Source organism: Oxyura jamaicensis, chromosome 2 (genome assembly GCF_011077185.1).
Source record: "Oxyura jamaicensis isolate SHBP4307 breed ruddy duck chromosome 2, BPBGC_Ojam_1.0, whole genome shotgun sequence".
Lineage (NCBI taxonomy): Eukaryota > Metazoa > Chordata > Aves > Anseriformes > Anatidae > Oxyura > Oxyura jamaicensis.
In genome coordinates, this window is record NC_048894.1 from 62,980,451 (window position 1) to 62,993,048 (window position 12,598).

Here is a 12,598-nt window from a genome sequence, read left to right on the forward strand (position 1 = left end):
AGGTGCACACTGCCAAGGCAGCAGCTCTTTGCTGCAGCACTACCCTGCCCAAAGATGGGTCCACCTGCACACAGGAAGAGTAGACAGCACGGTGTCCCCAGATGGAGGGGAAGGCAGGGATGATGCCGAATTCAGTCCAAACTGCCTTGCCCTCTCTAACATCATAAACTAACTGGTCCTTACTGCAAATGTCTTCTTTTCCTGCCTTTGCTGGTATTACTCCCTAATGCTTTTTTTATTATTATTATTATTTTTGTATTTATTTTAAGTGACTGCCTCTGCAAAAGTCTCAATGCAAATGCAAGCTCTGCTGAGCATTTGAAACACTGTGCCCAGTTCATCTCCACTTTGATTTGTGAAAGTGCCAAAACTGGTGAAAGGTGAGGAAAATGGCCTCAAGAAATTGTGTTGCTGCACAAGGACAAGAACATGGAGTAAATCTGCAGCTTCTCCTAGTCTGTAGTCCACAGACTCTCTGCTCACAAAGTGCGTAAATCCAGTGTACTCAAACTGAACAACTGTTGATGAAAAAGGTAATAACCAAAAGAAGGTCAAAACATAAAATAAGAGAAATTACAGGCTGGTTTAATCGGTGTAATTTATTAGCTTCATTTTCTTTTAAATCAATTGTAGGGTTTCCTTAAACCCACACTGCTATCAACAGCAAACAGGTGGTAATTTTTCCTCCAAGAGGATCAGAGGTAACTGAGAGCTAAATCCTGAAGTCCCCAAAAAGTCCTCATTCTCACGAAATTATCATTTACTTGAACAGTAGTTTAGCCTGAGTATATGGCTACAGGCTTTGTATGTAAGAGGCTGGGGTGAGATGGTGGGAAAGGGGAGGAGAAAAAAGAAGGGGCGGGGGGGGGAGGGAGGGGACAAGGGGGGATGAAATCCTGAAGCCAAGCTCTGAGAAGCCTAATGCAAGCAGATGCCAGTGTAAAGCATGTATTTGACCTACTTACGGTAGATCTGCATTAGTTACCAGGGTGAAAATGGGTCTGGCTTAATAGCTTTCAGTTGGTTCTCTCTCATATATATGTGCATGTGTTCTTGGCTGTATCACGCACACACTTGGCTATATGCACGCACACACACATATTTTAAAGACTGGAGGGAACTTCCAAACCTGTCTTCTTCAAATGTGATAGCTTTGTGTACAAACAGGCCCTAAATTGAAGGGCTAAGCAGAAATGGAGGGGTACAGCATAGCTTGGCCATTTGGAGTATTTGGATTATTTAAAGGCAACTGAAACATAAGTTAACTTAACACAGAGTAAGCTGTAGATATGGTCTCTTACCAGTCACAGCATGTATGTGTATACAGAGAGCCCAAAACAGATTAAAGATATATTTTTTTAATCAAATCCTTCTATGATCAAGCCTCTCATTATTTCCATTAGCACTCCACAATAATGTTTTCCCTGGACAAGGCCCATAATAATTTTTAACTTTTTTGTTTTTTGCAAACTTAGCTTAAATATGAATTAGCCAGAATCTGAGTTGCAAATGGCTTTGAAAAGAAATGTTTGAACCCAGAATTATAGATGCATTTGAAAACTGTATATATGTTTGGCATTGACACTGCTCCAGCAAAGCACTTAAAGACAGACTTTTCAAGAGATTTCAGAACTGAAAGGTGAAGATGAGTATTTAATGGAAATTTCAGAAGAATGCTAGACCTCGAACTCACAGGGTTGTAATTTGGAAAGCACGGTCTAACAGACTGCATTTTGCTTAATCTCAGATGCAAATGTGACCCACACTAGAGGTGTGACCCACACTAGAGGTATAGCCTTGTTTAAATACCATTCTCTAGACTATTCTAGCTGAGAAACCATGCTTCAGCCTACATATCATATTTTAGCAGAGAATGATTAGAAAGTTTTTCCAACCTAGCTTCAAATGCTGTATTTTAGTCTCAAATGCTCCAGATGGGTCTCACTTTGAAGGAACCTTCTCACCTCCTAGATATGTCCCAGCTTGACATACAACTCCCTGAACCCTCACGCTTCTCTTGCACCAGGCAGCCAAAGCCATGGCTGATGCTAAAGTCATGCACCAAAATGTGCTGGACAAAGTTAGCTTAACTGGAAGACTGCTCAGCATTGCCATGCCAAGGGATTTTCACAATATGGCCAAAAAAAGACCCTGGAAATGTAACGCTCATATGAGCCTTTAGAAATGGCAGCTGCAGAAATTGTGAATGTGCTGAAGTAACCCTTAATTTGAAGGAGAATTAGGTGTTTGTTTTTACAGTGTTTTTAATGATGTTGAAATTCTCTTCGCAGCATTAAGTACCTCAGATAATATTCTTATTCTGAGGTAAAAATAAGCAGACCTTAGAGCTTGCGAGGACAGAGCATCCTATCTTTTTATAAATCGTGTATTGCATTTATACTCTCTCTGTGAAGTTGCAAGGGATATAAATGTGAAATTAGTAAAATTATTACCTTATTTCCTCCAAAATACAGCATCTTAGTCATCACAGTGCTAGATAGGAGGAACTAGCCTGCAAATTACTGGATTTAGAAAAAAGCTAGAAAATGCTTTTAAACAGATTTTCACAGATCAAATTGCTGTTATTTGTAGCAGGGGGAGGGAGGGAAAAGAAGTCAGAGAGATAAGTGATCAGGATATCCTGAACTCACTTTTAAAAAAAATGATGGTGGGATTTTTTATTTTTCATAGGAAATGTATAATATGAACTTGTTATTTAAATGAAACCTGGAACCTTTTGAGTTTGTGGGCAAGTAGATATTTTGTGGATATAGTGTATTACAGATAGATGTGGGGTTTATTTTTCTCTTTATTTAGCATGAAATAGAGGTCCAAGAGTGTTTAAATGCATCTTCCTAGAAAGGGTATCTCCAGCACATTTATAAATGTATTGCTTTTACCTTCAGATAAAATGATCTCTAAAATGAGATTTAGATGTAAGCTCCTAACCCCGACAAACAACAGAAAAATGCTGCATTTAGTAGCTATTTGGAAGTCAATTGTAAGCAGATGGACAGAGCAGCAGGAATGCAATATCCCTTGCTAGACACACAGACGCACTAGTGTTTTTAACATTAGCTTTCCACAAAAGCCATCCACAGACAAAACCAAGAGTATATCTTCTGCTTTGTTAAACCTCACAGAAAGCATGTCTACTGCATTACACTTTATTTTTTTGCATAAAAGGAATGAGCATTCAGCTAAATTATTGCTGAACTTTTCTACAGTAGAAAGGGCTGGTAAACCCAAGACCAACTGACAAGAAGGAAGCTAAAATAAAGGTGACTCAGTCCCTTCTTACATCTGAATATCTCCCTCCCTGTAATTGTGAAATGAGTGTTTGGGGATTTAACGGTGTGATGGGAGGTTCAGGACGGAGCCATGTGCTCTGCTGCTTCCATAGAACATGCGGGCATGTATCCTCAGTGATGGTCCTAACATTATTTTCTCAGTGTTGCTGCACCTCAGCCAGATATCCATAGGGTAGATTTTGGGACTTGACGGCACCATGTTGGTCAAAAACTTTGCAACTGAGGTACCTGTGACTTCCCCTAATGCTACATAAGGTAGTTTTTTGTTGTTGTTGGCTTTAACTTTCAGATCAGGAGAAATAACACGTCTGTCTGAGTATAGCTTTCGAAGATGTGTCCACCTTGTAATGAATACTCTCCACACCTAGTGTCTCCATATGTTTTTTTGGGGGAAGAAAGTACTCTAAGGGAGATAACTTTATTTGTGAATAGGTTCCCAGCTAGACAGAGAAATCCAAAGCCCAGTATAGAACAGCTTTCCATATAACAGCTTCCCAGCAGTGGTCTATGAGAATACAGAGCAGGGATCTGAATTCCAAAACTGTTCAGCAACAAATTAGGTGCCCATCTGGTCACTCCCCTGCTGATCAACCAGTTACCCAACTGACATCCAGAGCCCACTTCAGTGTGAAAATTTCTTTTTTGTATTCTCATTCTTCCCTTGTTCAACTTTGCTGCTCCTTTGCACAGTAGCATAATCAGGAGAAGCACCCATTTTAAGAAGCCTCTTAACTGAATTCTCAGCACCTCTCTCAAAATTATTTCCCCACATAATTAGCTCTAAAGCAGGAATTAACAGCTGCTGCTGATGTGGTGCTGATTAACAAGAGGGCCTGCAGAATTGTTAAAGTGCAAATTTTACTTTACAATTGTATATGTAAGCACTTGAATACGTGAACAAGTGTAAGGATAATTATGAAATATATAAAACATATAAAGCAGATATGTAAAATTAGAGAAAATCAGCAATGCAATAAAATATTAAATTTCATAAATTTGAATTAAGAGGCACACAAAGCTTTCCCTGCAACATGGTAAAATTCTTGGGGGGGGGGGGGGAAAGCCCTATTCGGTATTCCATGCAGAGGGCTGAGATACCATTGAAATGTAAATTAAAGCTTTGAACTGACTCTAGAGGAAACCATTTGATCAACTAATTTTTCAATGTGTCTTATCAAAGAAATTTTGACAGAATCAAATTGAAGTATCTTGAGCTTGATAGCACTGGTGAACAGCAGGTAGATGAGGCTAATGCATTATCCTCATAGAGCCTGAACATCAGATTATTCCTGTGGTCCCAAATTAAGGATGGTTTCTCTGCAGTTAGGATGTAGACACTCCGTGCTCTCTCTGATCACAAAACCAGCCCTAGATGTGCTCAGAAATTCCCATCAAGAAAGACTTGGTACTGAGAAAGGATGGGTACCTATTGACCATGAAAGGTGCACTTTGACTAGCCTCAGATCAAACTGCTAGCTCTTGGCTTTTACAGGGATGGAAAACCATGACCTGCTGCTTTAACCCTTTCATTTTTGCACTTGAAAGAGGGAGACAATGACAGAGAGAGGAGGGAAAGAGCATGCCAGGAAGGAAGGGACACTTCTCATGCAGACATCTCTCTGCAAAGTGTTTGCATACAACAGTACTCCCCATTTTCATTCTTCCCTTGCTTTGAAGAAATATCTGGAATAATTTTTCGAATGCTCAAAAATAACCATTTTCCTTTTTAATTTTAATTTGTTAATTAAACCTGCACATGAAGGACATTTGCCAAAAGGATTTAACACTACAGATCAAGAGAGAAGTATTGCACCTACAAGATCCCAGAGCAGGGTAAGCTGCTGCTATTGCTATTCCATGCACACAGAGTGAGACGCAGAGGGCAAGCAAGAGAAGGAGGCAGCAACAAAGCCTGAATTAGCTTAGAAATTTCTTTGTTAGAAATTTTGTGCACAGGTGACAACTTTCTTAGTTAGGGTGAGCTGCAAATTAAATAATGTTTTAGTGTTCTTAGAGTTCAAACACTTGTTCATTTACAGCACTGAACTCCCTGTATCTCTGCATTAATATTTAACTGTTGTATTTTTGCCAGGTCAGTAGGAAAGTTTGCAGACAGCTGTATTTAGCTTCTCCAGTTCCAGTGATGCCTTAATTCCATTTATTTCCTATACTGTGAGTGAATGGAGTGAGGAAGAAAAGCTAGAGGGAAATGTCTCTCTCCTTGCTCATTCCCCTAGTGCAGGGCTTTAGCTCTAACTTAGAATTATGGAACCACGGAATCATTTTAGTTGGAAAAGACTGATAAGATCATTGAGTCCAACCATCATGTAACACTGCAAATCCACCACTAAGCCATGTCCCTAAGCGCAACATTCTCACACCCTTAAATACCTCCAGGGATGGGGACTCCACCACCTCCATGGGAAGCCCCTTCCAATGCCTGACCACCATTTCTGTGAAGAAATTCTTTCTGACATCTAATCTAAACCTCCCTTAGCATGACTTGAGGCACCCTTCCTGTGGAGAAAAAAAACACTTCTCCCTTTCCAGACAGCCCTTGCTCTTCCCAGCATGCCAGCCAACTGCATTTTAGCACTGAGACAAAATAGTTTTTGGATTTTGCACAGAGAGCCACACAAGTTGCTCAATGCCCATCAGACTGTAACAAGGGACACCAAAACCCACTTCATGATCTGTTCTCCAGCTCTCGAAGCTTCTGGCTCTGCATGCCATGACCAGCTCTCAGCTCATACAACTAGTAGACCAGCAAGAGAAGACCAGCAAGTTTCAAGGAAGAGAAATGCCTTCTAAACCCTCATATATGTGATTAAAAAAGGCTGACAGTATGAAATTGTTGCCTCTGCCACCAATGCTACTGCCAGAATCAGCATCACCATCACTGTTATTACCATCTTTATTAGACAAGATAATATCAATTACCATTAGTGCTAATTTATTATGCTCAACATCAGCTCTGTCATCAGAGTCATTCATCTAATCATTGCTCATAAACGTTTAACAAAGAAAAACAACTGCTATTTGGCAATATTTAAATCAGCTCAGCTCTGGGAGCAAAAGAGGGAGAATGCATGAAACTCTCAGGCCTCCAGAAGCACCTTCACATACTGAAATTTTGGAATAAGGATTGTTTTCATGAAATTTTTCAGATCCCTTTTCCACAGAGGCCAATGGAGGAGTAGCAGGTGTTCCCCAGGGATAACGGGCAGAGGCAATCTACTCATCCATGCCACAGGCCCTCATGCAGGGAAAGAATACACAGTCCTCCCTGGCCAGGGAGCCACACCAGCTCCAGGTAGTGGGAGCAAACAGCAACAGAGGACAGGAGCATGCCTGTGAATTTCTCTCCCCCTTCCAATTACTCTTTGCTTGAATGATCTTTTCTCCTGTTATATCATTCACATCAGCGACCTGCAACAGCTGAATCTCAGCGTAATTCACAGCCAGGTGCATTTTGTTGAAATGGGAAATGCTGGAATACTGCCCAAAGATAGATGTCACTGTGCTGATGATACTCTACAGTTGTTACAGAAACCATTTCCTTTAAGACAAGTCTATTGCAAACCCCTGTGTGACCCCCACACCTCTGCAGACATAGTTGTGCAACAAGCCTCAGAGCCTGCATGCTCAAGTTCCCCATCCTATTACATATATATTCCAAAGATGAGGGAAAACAGCCCAGAACACATATTTCAAAACCAGGTGCCTCAACCCACGGCAGAGGGGAGAAAGCAAGCAGCAATTTTGACAAACTGGGTGCAATTTCTCACCACTGACATCTGCGTGACAGTCATCCACTCAGGGGGGATGTGGAAATGCGCGCCAGCTGAGTCTCCCAACAGCACAACACCTCGTGAATCCGCACCTAATTAACACACTTGATTAATGGCATGAAATGGTCCTGGCAGGTAAAGTACACCTAAAAGAGCAATGAGACAGAGCATGGAGAGCAGTGCTTGAAGAGCAGCTGCAGTAGCAGCTGATGGAGTCTGAGTACACCACCCTTCATATGGCCAAAATGTTCAGGCCCTGCAATGGGATTTTCACACCATCTGCAGCAAAAAAATATACTAAAAGGTAACCCTAGGGAAACACCTGGGTACTGGGCATGAATACATGAATAACAGGGAGAAAGTTTGCTAATCAGAAAAAAAAAAAATCTTGGTTGTACTTGAGGATGTTATTTCAGTACAGGCTCTGCTGTTCAGCCAACGTTTATTTTTACTACCCATAGAATATGTATGAAAGATACTTAAACATTTATTTAAATGGAAACCTGTCAAAGCTCTTTATAGCAGGACTGGGCGGTGGGTGCACTATCCACACAAACATTTCTGCTAGAACAATCTGGCAGTTTGGTAATTATGTATATATTATATATATAATCAAGCTGCTTCATACATTTGAAGATTGCCTTTCACTGAAAAATGTTGGAAAGGCTTGCCAGAGAATGGCTCACCTCCAGGACGTTGGTGCAAATGTCAGGCAAGGTGAGCAGCCAGTGGTGTTTTAGTGAGGGTGTTCTTTGTGTGCGTGCGTACTCTCGCACACCCACACTGCTGTCTGGGAGATAAGGTTATCAGAAGCACTGCTGGCACACCAGTGGGTCCACCTGGGCACACATGGACACCCAACTGCTTCCTCAGTCGGGCTTTAGGCAGCACTGAAGTTGTAGAGGTAATGCCTCCATTTTCTGGTGTCCATGATCTATGTATTTCAACATAATAACCCCACTAGCTTTTAATAGAACATTACCAGCAGCCTGTGCTGTTCACAGGTTATCTCTGCCCATCTTCAAGATTAAACAAGAAAAATGGCACACATCCTTTTTTCTTTCTCATGAAGTTGTGAAGCCCATTTTCTTTCCCTTACATTGGTAATGACCACGCAAATACTAAAATATTTATGAAATGAATACAAAATACAAATTGCTTCTTGCACTGACTTTAAAGATTCACCTTTGCAGAATTTCTCCTCAAAGGGAATTCCATCCTTTGGATCCACACCCTGTTGGACAAGAGAAAAGGTAGATTAAAGTCTCTATCAAGTGCCTGAAAAATGCTAGTGCAAAACAGAGACTGAGAATTTATGTCTTGAATGTCTGCCTGTAGGAAGCATTGCATCATAATAATGACACTTTCCATTAACTTATTCCAATAAGTATGTATACATTTTAATTATAATAGTTATAATTTAAATAATCATAAACGTCAATAAACAAACTCATATCTGCTTATTCTGTTTCCTTATAGTTTAATAAATACAATTTTATTACTTGGAATATCCAAGGCAGTAAATACATGGAATGATCCAAATCAGTTAATAAACCAGAATAATAAAAAGTCCACCCATTTATAAACTAATTCAAAAGGAGGGGAAAAAAAGAAGAGGTAATCAGGAAGGAATTTGAAAATGCAACTTCTTTTGCTTACCCATATGCCATTGCAGTTAGAGTCACTTTTCACATCCCAATTATCAGGACTAAAAAAGAGTTACAAAAGAGTACACAGTGTTACAGAAAACAAAGAAAAAGGAGGCTTTGGAGGAAGTTAGATCATTTGTGCCATTTTCTATGAAGAATGTAAAATAATTAGAAATTCCTTTCTGCACAGAAGGGTGTTTATTTTCCATTTGAGTGCAGGAAAGGTAATTTTTATTGCAAAATGAAATATTAATTTGAAGTCAATACAGGAGGATGTCAAATGCAACTTACCCATTCAGTTTGCATTTTCACTTTGGATAAGTGAATGGGGATGACTTTTGCAGACCTGTGCTTTTTTCCTGCCCTTTTCCTTCTTTTTGAGTTTTTGTTGAAATTCAAACCCCTGACTCCAAATTCAGTGCATGAGGGCTGGAGCACAGCCTCCCTCTTGGCACTGATGACATGGTACACACAAAACACATCCGATTTTCACCCCTCAGGTTATTACACCCCATCCATGGTCTCAACCATCCCCTCTCATCTCCATCACAGTGAAATTAAGCACAAAGCAGTGGTGTCCTCTCCTGGAGCTTGGCTGAAAACAAATATGGAACTCATTCTTCACAAAGCCACAAGTATTAGAAATAATTATTTAAAATATTTAAAAGCTTTACCGTCTTCCAGGGTACACAGTGGTGTTTCTGTCATCGCAGTCTCTGCCTCGCCAGTGATAGCCCCGCAATGTCTAAAAGCCAGGAGAAGCACGCAAATAGGATGCTCATTGTTACCCTGGCACTTTTCATTTAAAATATCTAAAATGAAAATCTAGCTCAAGGTGCAGGAATAAAGTCCAGTAAATGGGTTGTATTCCAGAACCTAAGCTTTAAAAAAATGTCACCTTGCACATTTCAGTGCTGAAATAAAACAAGCTGGCAATTTTTTTTTCTTTTTCTTTCCTTTTTTTTTTTTTTTTAACTTGACGTTACTTTACCTCATTTTAATTCAATAAACAGACCACTTTGCAGCAAGCAATTTGCTTTTGCAGGGAGTACAGCTTTATGTGTACATCTCCCCAAATGACTGATTTTTTTTTTTTTCATCCAGAAAAAAAAAAAAAGAAAAAAACTCTTTAGATTTCACTCATTTTCACATGAATGAATAAGGCTTTGCAGAAAGTAGGAGGAATCTCATAGGCATTCTCATTATCAAGGGATTATTGTACCAAAGGAAAGGCTTTGCTTACTGGGAAAGTACTAAATTTATCTCCATCAAAATCTTCAAAAGGTAGTTTATTTCTTATGACACTGCAAAAACAAAAACAACAAACACAGTGTTAACATATGGAAGGAAACCTATTCAGAAAAAAAAGTGTTCAGAATAGATAATAGCTTTCATGTTCTTCACAGCTCTACGTTTCATTTTAGTTGTGCTTGTACCTCAGCAAAGCGATTCTGCCCAAAGGACCAAATCCTAATTTCTTTCAATATCTGCTGAGTGAGCACCAGAGGCAAAGCTGATGGTCTCCTGTGTGGCTGCAATATTGAATCCTCAGCCTCTAGAACAAGCTGGGGCATCAAATCTGCAGTAAAAGTAACTATCACTTTTGGACATAAATACCAAACTCAACCTGGCACATCTTGCAATCTGCCAGATATGTAGCATTAACAGAAGTCTTCTACCTGGGAAAGAGCTGCAGAATAGAGTTTTATGCTGATGGAAACCTTCTTCTGTTAAAAATAAATGGCATAAGCCCATTCTGATATGCATCCCTCAACTCCTTACGCCATCTCTCTTCTGTTGTGACAGGCCTAGAAGGCTTGCCATTTGCATACCAAGTTGCACAAGCAAATGCTTATATTGTCAGGTAAAAAAATATGCTTTAGGAGAAATAACCCAGCTGATGTCCTTGGCATTTCTTAGAAACTCTGACTCTAAGCTAGCAGTGACACCAAGTTGTTCTTATTTCATACTAATTGGTATTCCTCACAGAGTTATGTAGCTGCTGCTTGCCCTCAGCTCAGTAGAGTATAGCTTTTGATGTTGAGCTGTGGGCACCACAACTTAGTGAATAAAACAACAGAGACATCTCTGGGACTCAAGAAATCTCAGGAGAAAAACGGCTCCCACTTGGAGGTGTCATATCTTTGTGTGTATGAACTGAGGGCTCAGGCCTACGTAAGAGTATATTTGTACTCTCAGAGCTTCTAACTATATGCGTGCAAATATTTTAAGTATTGCAAAAGCACAGGGATCTCTCCAAGCACTCTCACCTGCCTGAACCCTCTGCTAGCCCCCTCTGTACTGCCTGGATAGTGGTAATATGAAGGAAAGAAACAGCAGTAAAGCATAGGGAGATTTGTTAAGCTGAGGATTTTCTCCTTTGAAAGAAAGAAATGTACCATACTCTGTTACTGGTTGAGGACTGAAAACTTTATACATACTATTTCATCTTCTCACATAGGTTAGCCAGAAGAGGAAATGCACATAGATTTGAGAACCTTGTGGTGCTTTTCTGGAGGGGAGGAAGATAAAAGATGAATACATTAGCTCATAAGGCCACATGACTTGGGATATATTGTATCAGTCAAATCCAGAGCTACGTCATCTGTTTTCTGCCTAATAACATCTGAAAACACCAATAACTCCACTAAAGATGCTACATGCCAGAGGATTTGAGGATTTAGATGTGACACAGCAGTCAACTTTGGGATTTCAACTGAACATTTCACAAACCAACAACGCTTATTTTCAGAAAGCTGTAAAACTAAATGGAAGAAGCTCTCATGAAGCTGTCTCCTGTCATGTACCAAAGTTACTTTTTTCACCTTTCATAAAGACTGCAGTTCTCATGCTGGATAAACACAACAGTGTCCGATACTTAGTATAGAACTAGTGAACGGAACACACATTGAGACTAAAATGCTGGTTTCTGCACACTTGGTGGGGAGCTTTGGATAAGCCAAAACTCAAAAGCAACCCCAGAAAGGGGAGAAATGGGAGGATCCAATGTTTGCATAGAATGTCCTTGATTTTTCATGAGATTTTTTTAGTTGGGAATCTCATAACTAGTTTTTATCTTGGCCAGCCCTGCAAGCTGTAAAAGGCAGCTGCTGAAGGATAAACTCCTTCATCATTTCATCATTCAGTCTACAACTTCCTCGCGAGGGGGAGTGGAGAGGCAGGTGACCTATTCTCCATAAACACCAGTGATAGGACCTGTGGGAACGGGGTGAAGCTGAGGCAGGGGAAGTTCAGACTAGATATCAGGAGATTTTTTACTGAGAGGGTGGTTGCGCACTGGAACAGGCTCCCCAGTGAAGTAGTCACTGCACCAAGCCTGTATGAATTTAAGAAGTGTTTGGACTGTGCACTAAGTCACATGGTCTAAACTTTTGGGTAGACCTGCGCAGTGCAAGGAGTTGGACTTGATGATCCTTATGGGTCCCTTCCAACTCAGGATATTCTATGATTCTATGATTTGTACACCATAACCATGGGCCAATCCAGGAAGCTTCAGGAGCCAAAAGAGACCTTCCCAGTGAATTCTCAGGTTACAAAACACTGTACTGCATTGGAGATCAACCCCACAAAAGTGCTGCTAATGTGGTTTCATAAGTTCAGGTGGTCTTTAAACACCAAGAGTGTTCAGGCAGCCAATAAATACATAGGGCTAGTCAGCTCACAGTCTATTTAACTGAGGCTAACACTAAGGCTGTATTCAGCATATAAATATGAAACAGTTGAGCAGATGGACATGCTCATTACTTTATGCAAAGGAGGGTAATTATTTATATTGCCATAGCACTTCTATCCTTGGGCCAATCCCTTGTGTTACACTTTGCATACA

General features: G+C 40.3%; 1 protein-coding gene across 5 annotated transcripts in view; it reads right to left on the minus strand.

Moving 5' to 3' along the window:
- The window catches only part of AOAH (acyloxyacyl hydrolase), a 77,646-nt gene that overhangs the window by 33,159 nt on the left and 31,889 nt on the right, over positions 1-12,598 (minus strand). For all 5 annotated transcript variants that reach the window (XM_035319241.1, XM_035319244.1, XM_035319243.1 and 2 more), the window contains exons 7-12: positions 11,193-11,263; positions 9,995-10,055; positions 9,426-9,496; positions 8,762-8,810; positions 8,288-8,336; positions 7,100-7,194 (exon numbers count right to left, since the gene is read on the minus strand). In XM_035319241.1, the coding sequence (XP_035175132.1) occupies positions 7,100-7,194; positions 8,288-8,336; positions 8,762-8,810; positions 9,426-9,496; positions 9,995-10,055; positions 11,193-11,263 (396 nt within the window). The remainder of the gene's footprint in view (positions 1-7,099; positions 7,195-8,287; positions 8,337-8,761; positions 8,811-9,425; positions 9,497-9,994; positions 10,056-11,192; positions 11,264-12,598) is intronic.